The 21,038-nt window shown below is 30.9% G+C and overlaps 2 protein-coding genes across 3 annotated transcripts; one reads left to right on the top strand and one right to left on the bottom strand.

Annotated features, from left to right (window-relative positions):
- Positions 1-508: 508 nt before the first annotated feature.
- On the bottom strand, positions 509-6,714 carry LOC123897665 (syntaxin-132-like). Of its 2 annotated transcripts, none has more exons than XM_045948386.1 (13): positions 6,505-6,713; positions 5,934-6,050; positions 5,557-5,613; positions 5,429-5,477; positions 5,064-5,152; positions 4,890-4,963; positions 4,760-4,802; positions 4,614-4,674; positions 4,438-4,463; positions 4,271-4,348; positions 3,780-3,860; positions 3,551-3,616; positions 509-779 (listed from the first exon to the last, which is right to left on the bottom strand). In XM_045948386.1, exons 1-13 carry the CDS (start codon positions 6,520-6,522, stop codon positions 612-614), a joined length of 927 nt encoding a protein of 308 aa, XP_045804342.1. In that variant the 5' UTR covers positions 6,523-6,713; the 3' UTR covers positions 509-611. The 2 variants fall into 2 exon arrangements, with proteins under 2 accessions (XP_045804342.1, XP_045804341.1); XM_045948385.1 differs by lacking the exon at positions 509-779 and adding an exon at positions 2,936-3,447 and having other exon boundaries at positions 6,505-6,714.
- Positions 6,715-15,251: 8,537 nt separating this feature from the next.
- On the top strand, positions 15,252-15,806 carry LOC123896581. The gene has a single exon (XM_045946952.1). The coding sequence runs from the start codon at positions 15,252-15,254 to the stop codon at positions 15,804-15,806; it is 555 nt and encodes a 184-aa protein (XP_045802908.1).
- Positions 15,807-21,038: the final 5,232 nt, after the last annotated feature.

Here is a 21,038-nt window from a genome sequence, read left to right as displayed (position 1 = left end):
ATTAATTTTTTTCAAATTTTTGTTTTCCAACAGAAAATGGTCATAAGATTTATTTCTCCAACTTGTAAGTTGTGCCACCATTTTGCATCTGTTTACCTTTTCAAGGTTGTCTTCAGGTCATTCTCAACCATTTTTTGCACACTTCCACACATACACTTTGATTAATTTTAAATCTAACCTATTCAGGCAATAATCTACATATGCTTAACCACCTAACTATTGGTTAATGGCTATTGCTGCCAAATCCCTTTTAGTTTTGTGGTTAACTATAAGTAGATCATTGATTAAGTAAGCTTGATAGTTGGTATCAGTAGCATTATTCTCCAGCAAGAAATCATCAATGCTCACAAGTATGTGATAGCCATGAATTGCATAAGTGCATTTTTTTTGCTTTAATAATTTAGAGTATATAAAAGTTGACATATTATGCATTTGCATGCAAATATGCACAGAAAGCCAATTCAATAAAGAGAGATACCTCTGTCAAAAATATAAAAGTAAAGACAGATACCATAAACAATGTTATATATACTACTGTATGAAATGTTAGTTTTCATGCACTTGAAAAAAGAATTTGTATGTGTGATATTGAGATTTCTTTCATGTGTAAGTTACTTCTCTTTCTTCCATGGTTTCAAAACAGCAAGTACTATAAAGATGGCAATGAGCAGGATCAATATAACAGCAATCATCATGCATTTCCTTGATTTCTTTTGCAAACTCTTTGCAGTATGGAGAGCGTCGTTACCCGATTTCACATGATCAGTTGCGTTTGCCACCTGTTTGTATCAGAACGCCATTTTGACAACACAAAAAATCATTAGCAGTATGAAATAACAAAGGAAAATCGTATGATAATAATTTGATTTCAAAAGAAACTGAATCAAACAGTGTTAGGATTAAGATAACTTCTACAAAACAAAGTGATTATTTCCTTCCAAAATAATGTTCTAAGCAAGTAAAAGAAGCATAGATAGACCAACACTGATAGTGCAACCACTTTTAAGCAATTATGCGAATAATGTATGTAACCTTTAAGAACTTCAATGGTTCTAATATTGTGTTACTTAAAGTCGACTTAGTTTCTGTTTTTCCTTTCAACAAAACTAACAGAAACCTGAATAGAGAGACGAAAATATTTGTGTATCAAACCATGAACATTCTTATCACTTCACCCTAAAACTCTTTGACCCCAAGCCAACCTTATATCTCTCATACTAAAGTGTAAGTTGGAAAATAAAATTGTATTTAACTAGAAAATCAAATGGTTGGAGCAATGCTCCTTACAAGATGATGAGCAGTAACAAAATAGTAAAAGATAAAGTCAAATTTTGTGGGAGAAAATATTTGGTTATGCCTCCCTTCTTTATACAATGAGTGCTAGCAACTCATTCTTTAACACACTCTTCACAATACATACTTTTTGTTGGTTCAAAGTCAAATGGATTCCACTAAACATGTAGGATGCACATGAATTTCAACTACTCTGTTATTTCTCTTTCCAAAGTGCTAATGCTAATGGGATTGTCACTAATAGTGGAACTAAGAAACATTTTTATCATTAAATATTGCAAAGATTTATGGACCAAAAAAATAATATTGCCAAGATTTGAGCATTTGCCTAAGAACTAATTTTTCACTTTGAATGTCATGCTTTTTAGGGAAAACTCTATGAACCCCTGAAAACCCTGTAAGAACCCTCATTGAAGTTGTTCTAAGTAATTTTGATAAACTCACTTTAGTTTAAAGCCTATTTATCTAACTAAGCACTCAAACTATTCATACTTCAATGAAGGTTAACTTTTGTTATAAGCACTTTCTTTAAAATCATTTCAAACCAAATTATATATAGTATATATAAAACATCATCCAAGCAAAGTTTTTTGTAACACTCACATACTCAGTGTAAAAATAATGTGTAAAACATTAGTTATTCTTATCACATCTAATGACAGTCATTATCTTAATTGAGCAAGAAAAAAAATGATAAACAAGAGAAGTATAAATCCTCTTCATTTCTCGAAAGAAACAGGAAGGTAACGTTTGATATATGGACAAAAAAATAGAACATTTTTTTTTTTAATTCCACCCTTTTTATCTCCTTCGGTTTTTATCTACATCTCTCCTTACTCTCTAACTCTCAATCTCACTCTTCGTTAAAAATAATAAAATAATCAAGAGAGTAAAATTAAGAGAGAAATAGAGTAAGAAGAAAAATGTAGAGAAAAATGAAGAAGATCTAACTTTAAAAAAGTGAATGTCATGCGAAGATACTCTACATTAATTTCTACTTTCGAAGACTACGGTGTATTGCAAGTTTACAAAATCCATGCCTTAGTCAATTGTTCTTTACCTAAGCAAGAAAGGTCTTTCTATCTCATTTCTATAAACATGAGATTATTTAAAGAGTATCAACATAATATATTCAAAAGCAAAGTGACACTATAGTAAAATAATTCAAATCAAATTCCATTTTTTTTAAAAAAAAAAAGAAATAATTCACATCAAATTTTCCAAATTATTAACTCTTTGGATAATAAATCAAAACAAAAAAACTCTTTGGATAATTGAAAATCACTCATTAAATGATCAAGCATTAGAGCTCAAGAGCTAAGATTGTTTGGATAACAATTTCTTTTTGGGACACTCCCTAATGGTGTGTTGGCCCAAGCCCACCATATCATGGGCCTAAAACAGTGAACTGAGAGTTTCTTTCTTCTCCTCCCCCCACCATTTCTAAAACTACATGTGTTCTGAAGTATACTTTCAGATGAAAAAAAAAACTAGGTTTTTGTTCAGAAGTATACTTTCATACTATCAGAGGACATAAAAACTTAGTTTTTTCGAAAGTATACTTCCAAACACATGTTGGGGGTGCAGAAAGAAACTCTCAATTTGTCAAAATGAAAAATATATGAAAAGAAATAAAATGGGATAGAAAAAGGTAGTTTCTTTAGAAGAAAAATAGCAATGTATATATTTTTGTCACAAGCAAATGGCAACAACAGCTTTAGAATGGTACAAGGAAATAAGAGGCCCAGATAAACCTTTGAAGGCTACAAAGAATATGAATTTCATATTGTCAGATCGAGACACACCGATGTATTAGTAAGTCAGAAGACAATCACACCAAACAAATCAAGCATCATAAATACAAGAAAAAAGGTCTTAAAAATCCCGCTCTAAGATGTTCCCGCTGACACATGCAAATGCTTTCCCAACAAAACCAACCCGCAATTCTTATATATATGGACAAGGGACAAAGGGTCTGACTCAAGCGCCACTGTTACTCTTCCAAGGTTTGAGAACACCAACAACTATGATAGCTACTATTACTAACAGGATCATGATGGCAATGCACATCCATTTTCGAGAGTTCTTCTGGAGTTTCTTAGCACTTTGAAGTGCAGTTGTCCCTCTCTGGACATGATCGACTGCATTGTTGACCTGAACAAGCCTCTTATTAACGCAAATTGAACTAAATATGCGCTGCATTCTACATACAAACATATACAAGCAGAAAATTAAGGATAACCAATCAGAAACAAACCTGGCTTTCGATGTTGTCTAAAATTTCTCCTTGAGCATCAACCAACACTGCCATGTCAAGGTAAATCTGAGAAATAATAAAATAGGATTAGACATTATTATTTTTATTATTATTATTACTATTATTATTATTATTATTATTATTATTATTATTATTATTATTATTATTATTATTATTATCACTTTCAACTAAATAAATATTGAAGACCAAGATATTCTTGCAAGTAAACCTGATGTAAATCAAGAAGTTTTTTCTCAATTTCTCTCACTGCATCATGTCTCTCCTGAATTTCTTCTACCGTGCTTACAACCTGTAATGTAACGACACAAATTTTCTGAATTAAACATTTACACGAAGAAAATTTTGATTTTCCACAAGAGAAAATGACAAATCATAGCTGCATTTGTAATTGGAGACGTGTTTGAAAATAAAAAATAGTCTTGGATAAACTTCTCGGCCTACATTACAACTTTCTTTTCTCTTACTACTAAGCAACTAAAATGAAAAAGACATGAGATATCCTCCTCTATGTTCAAGAAGCAACACGCCAACGTCTTCGCCCCACACCAATATCTCGTCCATGAGATGAAAATATGAAAATCACTTGACTATATAGTTATGCTTAAGGAAGAGACAAATCAACTGAGGAGATGTCATAATATCTTGATAGCTCTTCAATATTAAAAAATACAGTCAAATAAAGAATAAAAAATAGTGCACCTGTCCTCGGCCTGATTCAAGAATTGCTTTCTGGAAGATTTGCTCACTGTTTCCAGTTTCTATCAGGTGGTCAATCGTCTAACATAGTCATTAAAAAACCAATTAGACCAAAACTTAGGGTTAGGAAATATCGCATCTCAAGTAACAAATTAACGAATCAAACTAACCTGATCATCTGGTCTAGTTCCGGTGACTGAAGAATCAAGTCAAACAATCACAAAGTTAAAAACACAAGGACATGATCACCTTATACTTTTCTTAAAAAATAGGTAAAAAAAAATAACTACATTACTACCATAGTGCAACACATTTAACTTTTGTCAAAGGGCTAAAATGTTCAAACCTGTAATAACTCTTCTCTCCACAACCTCACGATATTCATCTTGTATTCTTTGTCTGAGAGTCTGCAACATAACATACACATTGATGAGCACATAGACATAAACTTGTAAAAACAGCATCTAGTGTAGGTGTTTCAGACTAACATACCTGAAACTCTGTCATAAGATCCCTGAACTTTTTGGTCAAGGCACTGCGATTTCACAAAAAATTAGATATTTCAGCTTCTTACATTGTTATATATAAAGTATGCTAATAAAGATATGTAGTATAAATTTACTTAGTCATATTCATCCTTGCTCTGTCAATACCAGTTCCCTTCTCACAGCCAGGCTTTTGTCTATTATTTAGATTCTGCGGAAAAAAGTCCCAATTAATTAATTCTAATACATATCTGAAATTTATATAACAAACTGACATAAACTAAAACAATATTCAGCTAGCATCGTATTACTTCTCTGTTGATAGCTTCTATTTTCGCTTTGACCCCATGTGCAATCTTTCCAACTTCATCAATATCTTTTTCCATTCTCTTCTTGATAGCTGAGAATGATGTAAGAGGTTCATTAGTCATACAAATTGCATTAAATTTCACATACATGTGTCAGAACGGCACAGGCGACATATTCAAACGAAACTAATATTAAATATTAATATTTATTTGACGCGTCAGTGTTGCTAGCACGACTTTGTCATGATTCTGACTATAACTACCTGACAGCACCAGTACCATTACCAGTACCAGAAAAATCTTACAAGTTATGATCCAATTTAAAGTGCTTTCAACTAAAAAATGACAGAATTGTATTTTAACAATACCTTTCATGGCAGATGCTTTTGTAACAGCTTTTGATTCCTCATTAGCTTCCTGCAAAGGGTGCATTTAGTAACAATAATAACTGAAACATTGCTTATACAAAGTACTAAATGATGAAGGTGATGGCTACCTTTAGCTTTTGAAGGAGCGCGGACAGCTTCTCGATTTGTTTATCAGCATCTTGGATCTAATTACGAAATAAAAATATCAGTAAACTTAGCATATTCAATTGGCATACCAAACAAAAACAGCTTGAAGCAGCAAAACTTCTCATTTTTATTATTCCCTTAGACTTCTTTTTTTGTCTTAACCCTCCGGTTCCTAGGGTAAAGGGTCCTTGATAATCCAAAATTGGGTCAAGAGGTCAGTAAAGTCTAGCTAAGGATTGTTCCAATCAGGGTTCGAATACAGTACTCCTCATCAATTCCTCCTTAATCACCAAAGGCCAAATTAACAATTGGAAGCATAAAAGATTAAAATTAACAAAATAGCAAACACATGGTGTACCTGTTTATTAAAAGTTTCCATCCCCAAATCAGAGTTACTTCTTTGAACTTGCATTCCCATTTCAATATCACCTTGTCTAGAAGGTTGTCCATTAGTAGCCTCACCAACAAATGAATCCTGCAACAAGGAAGAAACAAAACAAAACAAAAAAAAGAGTTTGATCTTAAATGACAAAAACATGATACTTTAATTTAATTCAATCCAAGTCAAATTAAAAAAACTATAAAACAAAATAAAGTACAAACACCTAAGTCACTATTCAAACAGCAAAAAATCATAATCACCCAAAATCTAAATAGGGATTAACTATGATCTGAGTTAAATCAATTATAACTTTTAAGGATTAAAACATCAAAATATGATGAGTTCAGATTCATACTGTAAAATTGAAAGCTAAAAATTGAAACTTTACTTAACATAAAATTGATTAACACAAAAAAAATACTATACCCACCTAAGAGTATGAATCAAATCTGAAAGTGGGAAAGATGAATTTGGGAAAGGGAAGCAAAACCCAGTAATCAAAATTGAATTTTTATATGAAGAGAGGGAATTAGAGATATGAACTTACAGTAAGAAGGTCGTTCATGTTGTTGAATGATGAATTGAATTTTGAAACAGAGAGAGAGAGAGAGAGAGAGAGAGAGAGAGAGAGAGTTAAAACGGCAACAATGATAGTGTCTATGGGCTGTAAAACGACAGCGAATTGTAGGTAACCCACGAAGTCTTTCTAACAGCAACAATGCGTTTTGTTTTTGTTTTTGTTTTTGTTTTTGTTTCTTTGTCTATTGTCTTAGTTTAATGTTTTCAATAAATAAAATTATTGCCAACAAAGGAATGTCAAAGTTGCAAGGATTTGAGTCCAAGATCTTGCTGTATCTTTTACTTTTGCTTATCAAAAAATTTGATTGGGTAAAATTTTTGTTCTTATAGTAACTCAAATAAAAAACTTTAAAAATTAAGCTTTAATCGATATTTTAAATGATTTATTTGACTATTTCATAGAGTACAGTTTAAGAAAAATGTAATAATTAAAGACAGAAAATGTGATTTTTACTTATTTGTTCTTAAAAAATATCAATAATTTACTTAGAAGTAGTGAAGTGAAAATAATAATAATAAGAGGGTAGAGTTATAAACTATTGTATTTAAAATTGAGTAGGTTAAATATTTTGAGATTATTTTTTATTTATTTTGATATATGAACAAACAAATATGATTTTTTTTTGTATGGTATGAGAATGAAGTTTTCATCGTCATTTACCGGTCACAAATTTCTATTGGAAAAATTGTGGCGGCACACAAGGAGGTTTTCAACCTCCCAACAATTTCTTTTTGCATACAAAAGTCAAATATAAAACTCTACGAATAAAATTTGACCAATAATTATTTATATCAAGAATCAAACTTGAATTTTACTGAACAATTCTAAGATACATTCATTAATCACTTAAACACTATCAATTATTTCAATTGATGGTAAACTTATGTACAATTTAATAGGGGGTGTTACTACTATTTAATAGCTGCGAGGCACCTGCACCAATTTGATGGTAAACTAAAATTCATTTGTTTATATTAATCGTTAGTTGGTTCAGTGATGATTGACGTTGAACTTGGGTTCAGTGATGATTGACATTGAACTTGGTATGAAGGACCACTATTCAATCACCGCAACTGTGATCGGGAGAGGCTGAAACCATTTGATACCAGAAGTGACTTCGAACCAGATTAGACGGTAGAGTGAACCGGATCATGATGGTGAAAACCAAAAAATCCAGTTGTTCATTTTTGCAGAATTTGAGAGCTTGAGAGACCAACATTGGAGGCTAGGGTTAGACCAGAAAGAGAGAATTCTCATGAAATCAAAGTCTAAACCACGGTTCAATCCCCACAACTGCGATCGGGAGAGGGCTGAAATCACTTGATGTCATAACTGATTCCAAATCAGATTAAACTGGTGGTAAAAAAAAAAAAATCTAAGAGTTGAAAGTTTTTGGGTGATATTATGAGAAACATATTGTAAACTGCTTAGAGTATCTAGAAATCATTAGTAGTGTTGAACAAGAATTGGAGTTCATAAATAACCTTATAATACTTTTTTTTGTATAACAACCTTATAATACATTTGTTTGTTTTGGTCTCGGTCCTATGATATTCATTCCTCTATGGATTTTTTAACATTTCTTTTTGTTGATCCCCTTTATTTACTACTAAAATCTCACATTTGTTTATTGTCGAACTTTCGACGACTCCGATGTTTATTGTCTTACATTTCTTAATTAAATGCAATCTGAGCCACCCTACAAGTCTTCAATAGAGGCAGGAACAAAATGGAGGGTAAATGAGTGAAGAAGGAATGAATTAAATATTTAACCAACTACTATTTGGCATCAATTTTTTTCATCTCAAAATAACATTTCTCAAAAACAAACTACTAACCAAATGCCAACAAATTATGCAGCAAATGATGGACCTTTTCCCTAGAGAGACTATTTTGGACTTGGAACCAATAAAGTGACATGGACAATATCATGCACTTTTGTCAAAATCATCACCCACACGGCCACACATCCTACTAGTTTGTTCCAATTAGCAATTCATTACAAACTTACATTTGTTAGAGTATAACTCAATTCAAACTTTTAAAATTAGTAAATATTTCATACTTATAACATTGTTAAAAAATAAAATGGCTCTACAATAACAATTTTTTTCTGATAATAAGAGAATATTACTACTACTAGGAGAGTTGTTGACTTTTTGGGAGGTAATTGGGGGAAGGAAAAAGAGTGGCCAATAGATATGGACTTTACTTGTTCTTTAGGCCAAATTTGGCCTTTGGTTGAACCTCGTGAGTATTTATCTACATAGCATAAGCTAGAATTAACAAATATTTAAAAAGAAAAATGTCCCTGGCTCCATTAATCCTCTAGGAACTCTATATGATTTTTTTTTGTTTAATCTTCTGATTTTCAGGAGAATGGACCTCGATAATTTAGATTTTGACTGCGAATAAATAAAATTTGATCAAAAATTATTTTCGTTAGGAATCGAACTCAGGTGGTTTTCCTTTTACCTTTATATATATTTTCTGAATACCAATATTAAAGTTTTGGAAAATAATGCTTGTTTCGGTAAAAAGAAAATGTTAGAATGTATGACAGTTAATTTTAAGTGTATCTTTGATTCCAATCAAGATACAAACATTATTCATGTCATTAGTATTTTTTTTTACTATTAATTCAATTATTTGTTTATATATTCAAGATAACTTCATTTGATCAAAAGATAAATAGACAACAAGATGTGTTGTTAATGTTGCAAAACCAATCCTCTTTACATTGTTATACAAGAGTCTTTGAATTCTTTTCAGAACAACCTCTGGCGCTAAAAGGCTAAAAGTGTCAAACGCAAATGATATAAAAACATGTTGATTGTGATTTGTGAGAACACGGTTTCTTATGTTTGGTCATTTTACTTGAAGTAGTTTTAAGGGTCGTCTATCTCACAATAAAATCCACAGTAAATTTAAATGCTTTCTTTAATATTCTGGATAACACATTTAAAATGCCATGAGGTGGGAATCTTTCCAATGGAAAAAGATCATCTCCTGTGCATTATTTCTACGATACAATTTCATCCCTTGATTCTTGGAAATGCTTTCTAGATAAACACCATGATATCCCATGTTCTTTCTACGAGTGGGAGGTGTAACTTCTCTTGTGCTGGTCCAGTAAAGTTACGTGATGAAGTGGTGTATGAATTTTCTCGTGCAGGTTGAGTAGTTTCTCTTGGAGGATGCTCTCTTATAGTTCAGCTTTTCCTCACTCGTTCGTTTGGTGGCTGCTCTGAGACCCTGTGGTGGTTAGTAGCTCTTGGTCTTGGGAGTCTTTCTTTGTTAATGTTTTTAGCTTTTTATTTTGCTTTTGAGTACATCTAGATCTAGTACTTTTTGTATTATGACTTTTTTTTACCAATTATATATATAATATCTATTTATCATTCAAATAAAAAAAAATCTCATTCCTTAATTTTAATTTTATTAAAATGGACAGCCAGGATTTACCTGGACCTAGCCTCCTCCAATGGAGAGTCCGCAAGATGGAATCTAAATCCCTTTCCAATGCCCACAATACTTGATCTTAGTTCCGCATGTACCTGCAGTGGTGGTGCCACTCATAAGTGAAGGGGTGCACTGCACCCCCTAATACTAATATTATATATTTGTGCGTTAATAAATTATTTAATATATTTATACATAATTTAATTTTATAAATATTTATTGAATTACAGGAATCATCAAGATTAAAAAAATTACTATCAACAAATAATTTGATTTGTGTCGTAGAGATTTAATTCAATGTGTGGTATGATTTATATTATGAGACTATTGTAAATTATAAGGATAAAAATATAAATTAATTAATAAACTCATCTTTTTTTTGGTGAACCAAACACATATTTAATTATGATCTCTCACTTCCTCTCCCCTAGCTTGTTTTGAAGTAAACATGTATAAATTAAAATTCTCTCCCTCTCCATAAAGGGTCTGTTTGGTCCGATAGAGGGGAGGGAAGGAAAAAGATTAAATTTACAAAAATTATAATCAAGCACCACTTTCAGGGGTTCAAAATAGATATAATATAAGAATTTAGGTGCAAATAGCAAAAATTCAGGGTGTGCAATTGTATATCCTCACTTGTAAAAGGATCCGCTCTTGTTTGTACCTTTACAAAAATTAAAAACATCAATTAAATATGAATTTTTCTCTTTCTTAATAAAGTAAGAATAAAAATAACTTTATTAATCGATATGCAAAACACTAAAAAACCAAAAATTTGGGGTAAAGAGAATATATTACAATTTAGATATTTAATTAGCATAACTTGTAAAATATGTTTACAAACATACTTTTTTGTCAAGTAACCTAATGACTATAAGAGAATATGTGGTGTATCCGAGATTCAAATGCTAACTCTTGTCTGAAAAATATGAAGTTCCTACAAACTAAGTTAAAGTTAGCATTGACGGAACTATTTTCAATTATATAGAATCACCCTATAATATTTTTGTTAAGTTAGTTTATAGATTATTTTTACATAAATCTATTTGATACGATTTTATTATTGAAAATATATGCAAAACATTTAAACGAGGTTGCATAAAAATTAATCTCGTGTGTACAATGGGACATGGAACCAAGGAAGGATCATGTAAATCAGTGGCCTGCATAATCTTTACATTCGTCGTGTTACGTTCGTGTTGAGTCAAGTGGCACTGTTTTGGATAAACATATTTGTTTTTTGATTCATGGCAAAAAAATATTTATGAGGCATAATTCATGATAACTTCTTTTTTGGGTACAAATTCATTTTTATAATTAGATCTAAGAGGATAAAAGACATGCAAATTAGATTTGTACCTCTTGTAAACTCTAATGGTTTGTCAAATAGTCATAAAATATTTCCCGAAAAAAGATCGGATACTCTTTTTTTTTTGAAAAAATTCTTGAATTGAAAACTGAATTTTTAAAAAATCAATTTTGAAAACTGAATGTTTTACTCAAAAATTGGTTTTGTAAAAAAAAATCAATTATTTAACCAAAAATTGATTTTTAAAAGCAAAAATCGGTTATAAAAGTGGTTATGGACATAACCGGTTTAATAACTGATTTTGTGAAAACCAAACCGGTTATGATATTTGGTTATGGACGATTATTTTGGTTTATTCATGATGCTCATCCATATTGTCAAGTACTCATAAATATAAACTTTTCTCTTTGCACCCCTTTTTTTTTCTTTTTCACCATTGGTTTTTCATTTTTGCCTTTGAATAAATTTTTCGAAATGCATTTTCTGAATTTGAACTAGAAAAACTTCAGAAAATGCATTCTGAAGTTTTATACAAGGACAAAAATAGGGGTAAAAAAGCAACATGGGGTGGGAAGAGAAAAATTCTAAATATAATAAATACAATAGAGGCTCAAACTGTTCGACATCAATCACAAAGACTAATATGAATATTAAGACTGTACCGAATGGAGGCAAACCTAAAATCTTGTAACTTTTTATAGGTACAAACTCGCGGTAAATTAACCAAATTAATAAGAGTAAGAATAAGAATTGAATTGAAAAGTTCCCTTACCGTAAATCAAAATTATATGAAAATGGTTTATAAATTCTAGCTCAACTACCAGAAATATAGAAATTGTTAAGTCGGAGAGTTGAAACCCTAATCCATCCACCTTGTATGTATAAATTTCTAATGGGTTGTCATTTTATCTCTATTAAAAAAAGGAAAATGCTAAACAGTGCCCCGAGGGCACTATTTAAGGAACCAAATATAGTAATATCATATTGAAATTTATGCAGTCAATACATCGAAAGTCTAAAAAGTATTATTTTCAATTTTAAAATTTTCTTTTTTGGTTTCCTTAACCAGTGCCCCGGGGGCACCGGTAGGGGCACCGGTGGCGGTTAGGATGACCCTTAAAAAAATTATATGGAAATGCAAACAAACATTGACCTACATAACTACCTCATGAATTCAATTATTTTTGGTTTGATCCTTTAGGAGTGCAGCTTTGCTCCTTTTCCTAGAGCTCCTTTTCTTCCTTTTCCTTTAATTGATTGAGGACATGTGGCAAAAATGAATCTGATGGTTGGAATTTAATGACTTTAATTAAATAATTAAAAATTAAAAACATCTTCTTCCTCCTTCGTCACTTTGTCAACCTCAGCCACCGTCACTGCCACCCCCTTCCAGCCGTCATAGGGCGGCGGTTTTCCTCCCCTTTTCTCAATCGACCACCACGCACACGCACCACCTCAACATCTTGTCATTTCGCATTCGCCGCCGGCCCGTTTTGCCGCAATGACAGAACCCAACCATGTCGAAGCTGCTGCAGAGCAACCCAACGTCATTACTAATATTCATGATCAAGGTATTATTCCTTTTCAAAACTACACTCTTTTTTATTCTTGATCCTCTTTGTTATTGCAAGTCTATGTAGCATGGGTACTCCTAAAATGGTGAAGTACCCGTACCGGGTACGTATCAGTACCGGAAACTCCATGGTACTCGTATGGTACGCACCGATTCCGTACCCATTTTTATTTGGTTGATTTATGATGATGAATACGGAAAAAACATATTGACGGTTGAAAATTCTCTTAAAATATTATAATTTTTTATTATATTTCAATTATCTCTCATTTTTTATGAAAATAGTTGAGACGATAGACAAAAAAAATTAAATCTTCAAAGCATGATGATAATAATTCACTTAAAAATAATTTTTCTAATATTTTATACTAACGTACCCGTACCTTAAATTTTCTAAAAATATCGTACCACGTACCAGTACCGGTACCGGTACGTACCCGTACCTAGGCAACATAGTTGCAAGTAGAGAAAAATTCAAATAGAATTAAGAATTGTGTTGTTACTGTGCTGCCATGTAATTTTCACTCATTTGCTTCATTTGAATCCATGAAAATTTCACTACTACATTTGAATTAAAACAGTTGCTATAAGTGTAATGTTAGATCCTTTCTTTGAAATATGTTAAATTGACATTGACCCCTTCTTTAAAATACAGTGAGAAAATCCTTATATAAACAGTTTTAATTCAAATGCAGTGAGAAAATTCCCCAATTCATAGTTACAACAGATGTTTTAATTTAAATGGATTGAAAAATTATCTTTTTATATAATTAAAATTTGTCAAAATTCATCTTTGTTTCAACTCAAATGCAGTGAAAACAGCCAGAGTCGTGATGACGAGGTGGTGTGTGGAGAAGAATGGAGGAAGGACGCCGCTGTTGTGATGACGGCGAGCGGTGGCGAGCGGCGGCGAGCGGAAGATGAAACGATGATTGTACAGAGAAAGAAGAAGAAGAAGAAGCGGCGCATGTGTCGTTTCTGGGTTCCTTTTCTTATGCTTTTGTTAAAAGAATAATTAATTATAACCTTTAAATCTCAACCCTCTATTTTTAGTTTCCCACATGTCATTCATCTGTTCAATGGACAGGAATAAAAGGAGCTAGTAGAAATGGAGCATAGCTGCGCTCATTCTTTGAGTGAGTGTGGCTTTTTACTTATTCTTTTAGATAGAATAATGCTATTTCTCGCGAACAGAATACCCACGAACTGTTCACGAACTGACGTGTCCCTATATTTTCACTTTCTCTCTCAAAATCAAACGAACCTTCCCAAAATAAATGAATCTTCCCAAAATCATACCCATGGCTGCCGTTGTGACCAGCTGTGTCTGTCATCATGTCATCACCGTCGTTCATTGTTAATTACCATTGTTCATAGTTTTCCTTCCTTAATTGATTTTCTATGCAAATTGGATAAATTTCTATTGTGAATTGAATTGATTTGTGATTGTTGGTTACTCTATTTGTGGTACTTTAATGCTACTGTATGAAAAAAAAATGGGTATTGTTCTGCTGTACTTGTATGAGATAGGCAGGTTCAAGTAGTTATGCGGTGTTTTTGGGCGTGCTTGAATTGATAGACCAAAGTTTACTACTGATTTTATGGTTTTTTTCTGCTATGTTCCTACAACAATTTCACATATTTAGTCAAGATTTTTGCTATGTTTTGCACCACAAGTTCACGGATGAAAACAGAGTACCAAACGCTTATGAATGTCGGTTGGTTAGAGTCTTATTAACTTTGTTAATGGTTGCGGCAGCAAGTCAGCAAATTTTTCATTAATGAAAGCCATCCACGTCACTTTGTGAAAATTCGTGAAAGGAGTTGTCGCTATATAGCACTGCTCTTTTCGATAACATAATAAATTCAATTATAGAACAAGGGGAAAAATTTGAAGATAGAAAAATAAAATCTTAATCAGTAACGAAATGACCTTATGTGTACTATAACTTTTGGGTTCCAGCTCTACCCGTTTTTACTCAAAAAAAAAAACTTTTAAGGTAATTATAAACCATTAAGACTTTTTAATGATGCAACTATCCAAAATATGTAAAAATCTTTCCATTAACCATACACATAAATAAATTCCTAAATCCTTGACCCAAAAAAAAATTAAAAAATAAATAATTCCTAAATCAAATCTCTAAATCAGGTCAAAAAATAATTAAATCTCTTTAGAAAATAATAATAATAATTTAATTGTATAAGCCCCATAACATCAATTTTCATTATTATATACATCCACAAATTTTCCACCTAAAACAAGTTCCATTCCATCTATCTATCTATCTATATAACAAATTGTTCATTCTTGATTTTTCTCAAATCTTTATTTTCTCCCAATCCATTCCTTACCCAAAAACCAAAACCATGGCTAAGAAAAACCTCAAAGTTTGTTTAGGTGTATCCGCAATATTTTTCATCATTTTGGCCATCATAACCATAACCTTAATTTTCACTGTTTTCAAACCTAAGGATCCTAATATTGTTGTCCACATTGCACCTTACAATTTTCTTTCACCAGATATAGCCCCAAATATTACTCTACCTTTAGTGATCACAATGGGAAATCCAAATTATGGAAGCTTCAAATTCAATAATGGATTTAGTTATATCCATTATCATGAAACAATTGTAGGTATTGTTCCAATTGGGTCACATTTAGTGCCACCACGTAGTCAACTTAATGTGAGCACTAATGCAAATTTTATGGTGGGTAAGTTGATAGAAAATCCACTTTTTCTTGCAGAACTACCCGGTATGAAATTTACAATGGTATCAAAAGCTGAACTTCCTGGAAAAGTGATTATTCTCAAATTTATTAAAGTGAAGTCTATGGTCTACAATTCATGTGACATTTCTGTGAATATGACTTCCAATAATGTTGAGAGCAATTGCCAATCGAAACTCAAGATGTTTACTTAGTATGGAAACAAGGATTTGAAGGAGATATTTGGTGATACACTAGTAGGTTTATTTATGTTTTTTTTAGTTTATGTTATGTAATTTCGATAATGAATTATAATTTTATAGTTTATGTTGTTGTTTTTTTAATGTTGGGTTGAATAGTCTAATGAAGAAATTCAACACACTTTTAGTGTGTAGAAGTGCTTGTCAAAAAAAGAAAGTGTGTTGAAATGAAAAATTTAAGGTTTAAATTTTTATAGATCATTGCATATCAACTTCCTATAATCAAGGTTGTCAGAACCGGATCGGTCATCGAACCGTCGAGCTCATCGGTTCAAGGTTCAATTGGTCGGACCGGGTTCAACCGGGATCGAACCGTTTTTAATTAAATATATATTTTAATTAATATATAAATAAAAAATATGAATAATTGCTCAATATTTCACAATTTCACACATTAAAAAGATAAAATATCACAAGTTAAAATAAAAAAATATTTATAATTCAAACCAAATTAGAAATTATATAATAAACTAAATTCAATAACACAAAATAGCACCATAACATCAATCGACAACATACTGCATTCAAAAAAATCAATTCCTACGATGAAAAACAAACATTTCCTATTACTACGACGTGTTGTTTTGTTTCAGATTTTTTATTTTTATTTAAAAAAAGTTAGAACGACGTCGTTTTGCCATGTTTTTTTTATTAAAACAAAATCTGCAGAACCGCTTGGACCGTTTCGGTCGGTTCGCCGGTTCAACCCGGTTCGAAACTAGTTCACGCGTTTTTTTGCTGGTTGGTTTCCTATCCGATTTTGCTCATAACTGAAACCGTTTTCATGACCGGTTTACGGTCCGACCGTCCGGTCCGGTTTGGTTTTGATAACCTTGCCTATGATTATTAGTTGAGATGTATTTGCAGGATTTCATAGTTTAGATTTTAGGCTTAATTAGTAAAATGGTCCATTAAAGACATTTTTGGTTTCACATTGGTCCCTTAAAGAAAAAAAAGTCTGAATAGGTCCCTTAAAGAAAAAAATGTCCGAATAGGTTCCTTAAAGACATATCTGTTAATCAGTTTGGTCCTATTCGGATTTTTTTTTCTTCTTTAAGGGACCTATTCAGACCTTTTTTTTCTTTAAGGGACCAATATGAAACCAAAAATATCTTTAAGGGATCATTTTACTAATTAAACCTAGATTTTACTATATTCAATATTCATTATAATTTCAATGATATTTTTCTCTTTTGATATCATTTTTCAATGTTATTAAAATACTTTCATACCTCGTGAGTATGGTATGGACATTGCATGAAAAATGCAAGGATCGAAGTTCGAACTTTTGTACTTTTAATATTTTACTTTAAAAAAATGAAATTGTAGTCACTAGGCTATTTGGAAAAAAAACCTTTTTTTTTTGTTTTCACCACTAATATCCGGTCCGCCTGGACCGTATAATCTGATTCGGGGGTCAGTTCCAACATCAAGTGGTTCTATAACTCCCCCTGATCGCAGTTTCAGGATCGAACCATATGATTCTCTCTACCAAGTTCAGTGTCAATCTCCACTAAATCAATTAACTAGTGGGAAAAGTCATATATTTCATTTTATTTATATAATAACATATCTTTCATTAAAGTTGTCGTTCAGTGAAATAAATATAATCCCTCTAGTCCTAAATATAAGAGAAAATTAACTTTTTAGATTCATTGAGAATTTACATATTATGGACCAAATACATTAGATTGTCAATGAATCTAAAAAAGTAAACTTTGTGTATATTTATGACCGGAAATATTTACTTTTGTGCTCGTAAATTCCGTTTGTTAAACGAAAATAAATACTAGAAAACGTTACCATATCCGTTCCCTTTGTCCATTTAAGATGATTTATTCATATCCTCCACCTAAAGAATAACTATTGTTTATAGCAAGACAATAAATTCATATCTCTTTAAGTAAACAAAATATTTTATCTCTATTAATGAAATTATTCGTCTTTGTTTTGGTAACCTATATGTTTATCTCTATTAATGAAATTATTCGTTTACCTCTATTAACTCATAAGTACTATTTAATCCATTGTGTATACGTTTATCTCTTTTTCTTTTTTTGGTAACCTATATGTTTATCTCTTTGCAATAAATAGTTAGAAATTCTTAATAATACTTTTAAATTTTTAACCTTTTGACTTAAATGTAATTTTGATCTTATTTTATAAAATGCGCAATTTGATCTCTAAATTTTACAAAATTCACAATTTTGATCCTCTATTTTGTTTTGCACAATTTTAATTTCTTATTTTAAAAATTTAAGACTTTTTTTTTATAAGCAAAAAATTGAATTATAAGGAGTACAAGGGGTACTCATCGCTTACAATTCAAATAAAATCATCCTAGACAGACTAAAGGATTGTTACACCAGTCAGAAAATGCTAAATTAGCATTATTCCCTAATCGGCCTAAAAACCAAAACCAATAAATGTAAATAATTTTGTTCACTAAAGAAGATACATTAACCCGATCTCCTCTAAATACAATATTATTTCGAAAGCACCCAGTTAACATTTTTGTGCCCCCCATAGGTTGTGAATGAGAAAATCATCGCTTTCTTTGTTTCTTGAAGTAAACAAACATCGAAAACACATTTTTGAAGAAACGAACTCAACTACCGCTGTTTAACACTTCCACCCCACACTCTCTCATATTCAAAGAGACGATCTTCATTGATGGAGAGATTGTTGTTGCTCCCTTCTAAATCTTTCTTCTGCATCCCTCTTTTCATTAGCCTGAATTTCTTGAATGCACCTCTGAATTTCCTTTTGTCTTCAACTCTTTAGCTTTCTCCACAGCCAACGAGGTCACCTCAACCCCTAATTCTAAAACTCCATTTCATACTTTAGAAGCAACTTCCCGGTCATATTTCTTTAAAAAGATTTTGTTACAATTGCGAATATCGGAAGAATTGTGAATAATTGATTTTTATCTTTCAGTTATTCTTTTATCGTCCCCAGTTTATTTATAACAAAATGGATTTTTCCAATGTATCAAATAAAAATTCCAATGGCTTTTGCTACGATAACCTTCCCAACCACGATTTTTGTGTTTTTTTCTAAGTATTGAGCTACAACAAAGAATATATCCAACCGAAAAAATTAAGACATTTGATCACCTATATCATAATTTTCAACTACATATTAGAACACAAAATCTTAAAGAGACTTTAGTAAATACTTGTTATTAAAAAAAGATACTTTATTAAACATACTTCTCAATCTCTTTCTCTTTCATATTTACATTTTCTCTATTTTTGTGAAATAATCACTCACTGAGCTAGTATTTGTGACTGAAAGAAGTATTTTTATTTTTTTGGTTTTTATCAGTTCCCTCCTAATCGCAGTTGCAGAAGATCAAACTGTGATATAAATCTATTAATTTTTAAGTAATTTAAGTTTATTAATCTACATTAGTTTTTAACATATATAAACGTGTTATTATAAACTAGAATTGAAATATGATGACATATATAGTTAAATTCTCTAAAATATCATGTTAAAAATCAAAATGAACATTGGTTTATTAGTTCATAAGTATATTTAAAAATAAATATAATTATTTATTTAAATATGTTTATATGAAATAGGCTTTTAAAAAGGCTAACAAGCCACATCAGGTTTTCAAAAGGTCAGGCCTAAAAATTAAGCCTATAATAGGCCACAGGCAAAACTCAGGCCTTCAAGTTGTTGACAGGCTAGACTCGAGCTTGACAAAGTCTACCTCGACCTAATCTATTCCCACCTCTATTTGTGGATAATTTCTCAAGAATTAATTTCCACTAAAAAACTCCAACTTTTAAAGGAAGATCATTCTTCCAACGATAGATGAAGCAAAGTGAAGAAAAGAAAGTTAAATTAAAGATGAGGAAGGAAAAAAAAATTATAAAGTATCATAAATTTCTTTATACAAAAGTTAGATATACAACGAAGAAGGCAAATTCATAGGTACTTTGATGTTTATCGTTGGATACGGATATTCTGTATATAAAATTCATTTAAAAATTTAAATTTATTATAATATAAAAAAATATATAAAAATATAACATTGACATTAAATTTTACGAAGGACTGAGGTCAAGATAACACTAAGAAAAGACATATACTGATATCCTTGATTTTGTCTTTGCATTTTTATTGTCACCGTATCAGTAACATCATATATAATAATCCATACGTCGCAAATCTTTAGTCTTTTTACTTTTTTAGTTTTGTCATAAAATTTTAGTTCTTTTAAGAAACCAACGCATATTTAGTGATACTTTACCATTTGTACCCTTACTAAAGTTAAATTATTAATTAAATATATTTTCTCTTTTTTAATAAAGTAAGGGTAAAAATGACTTTATTTATCATTTTTATTATTTCTTAATCTCCGTGCAAAACTCTAAAAAGACTAAAATTTTGAACGGAGGGAGTACTTTATTTTGGAAAAAGCCATATAATACTATATTACTATTCAGAGTTATGCTTTTTTCTTTTTTTTATACCACTACACTACAACGACAATTTAGAGTTATGCTTAATTTTGTATAGGCAAGTACAAAATAACTATGGGGCCTATAACTATAAGCAATCTCTCAAATTCGAATCTTATGGATGAAAACATGTAGTTAAAGATGTAGTTTAGAGTTCCGTCGTGATATAAGTAAAAATTTGGGGTCTATTTGATTCGAAGTAGATAGAGGGAAGGGGGTAATCTCTACCAAAAAATTTTCTTTTTATTAAATCATTTTTATAAAAAATAAACATTTTTTATTCTTGAAAAAAATACAAAATTTAAAAATAATTTTTTTTAAAATGTTCCCTCACAATTTAAAATGTTCTATGAATTTAAAATATTATCTTTACCAATTTAAAACGTTTTTTTAACCAATCAAATCTCTTTAATAATCAAGACTTTTTGTTTTTAATTTTTTTTTTCAAGAATAAAAAACGTTTTTTTTATAAAAAAAATTAATAAAAAAGAACCTTTTCAAGGTTACCCCCTCTCCTCCCTTCCATCTACTTCGAACCAAACAGACCCAGAGTTATTTCTATTAGTAATTAAATTTGGGTTTTTCGGAACAATGCATCTTAGTGTAAAATTATTAATCACTTCAATCTAATGTTTTAATTAAAAATGCTTTTTATTATCAACAATGAATTGCCCCAAGTAGTAAGAGTCTTGTTCCCCTTAAATATGTGGTT

The sequence above is a fragment of the Trifolium pratense genome, linkage group LG7 (genome assembly GCF_020283565.1).
Source record: "Trifolium pratense cultivar HEN17-A07 linkage group LG7, ARS_RC_1.1, whole genome shotgun sequence".
NCBI lineage: Eukaryota > Viridiplantae > Streptophyta > Magnoliopsida > Fabales > Fabaceae > Trifolium > Trifolium pratense.
Note: the sequence above shows the minus strand (reverse complement) of the source record. Positions and strands in the feature narration are given on the sequence as shown.

Excerpts from the sequence above, each read along its gene's own strand:
- LOC123896581 (XM_045946952.1), top strand. The coding sequence starts at position 15,252 with ATGGCTAAGAAAAACCTCAAAGTTTGTTTAGGTGTATCCGCAATATTT.
- LOC123897665 (XM_045948385.1), bottom strand. Across the intron at positions 5,153-5,428 it reads AAAAGCATCTGCCATGAAAG|CTATCAAGAAGAGAATGGAA; the intron begins GTATTGTTAAAA and ends CATCATTCTCAG. Across the intron at positions 3,617-3,779 it reads AACTTCTTGATTTACATCAG|ATTTACCTTGACATGGCAGT; the intron begins GTTTACTTGCAA and ends ATTATTTCTCAG.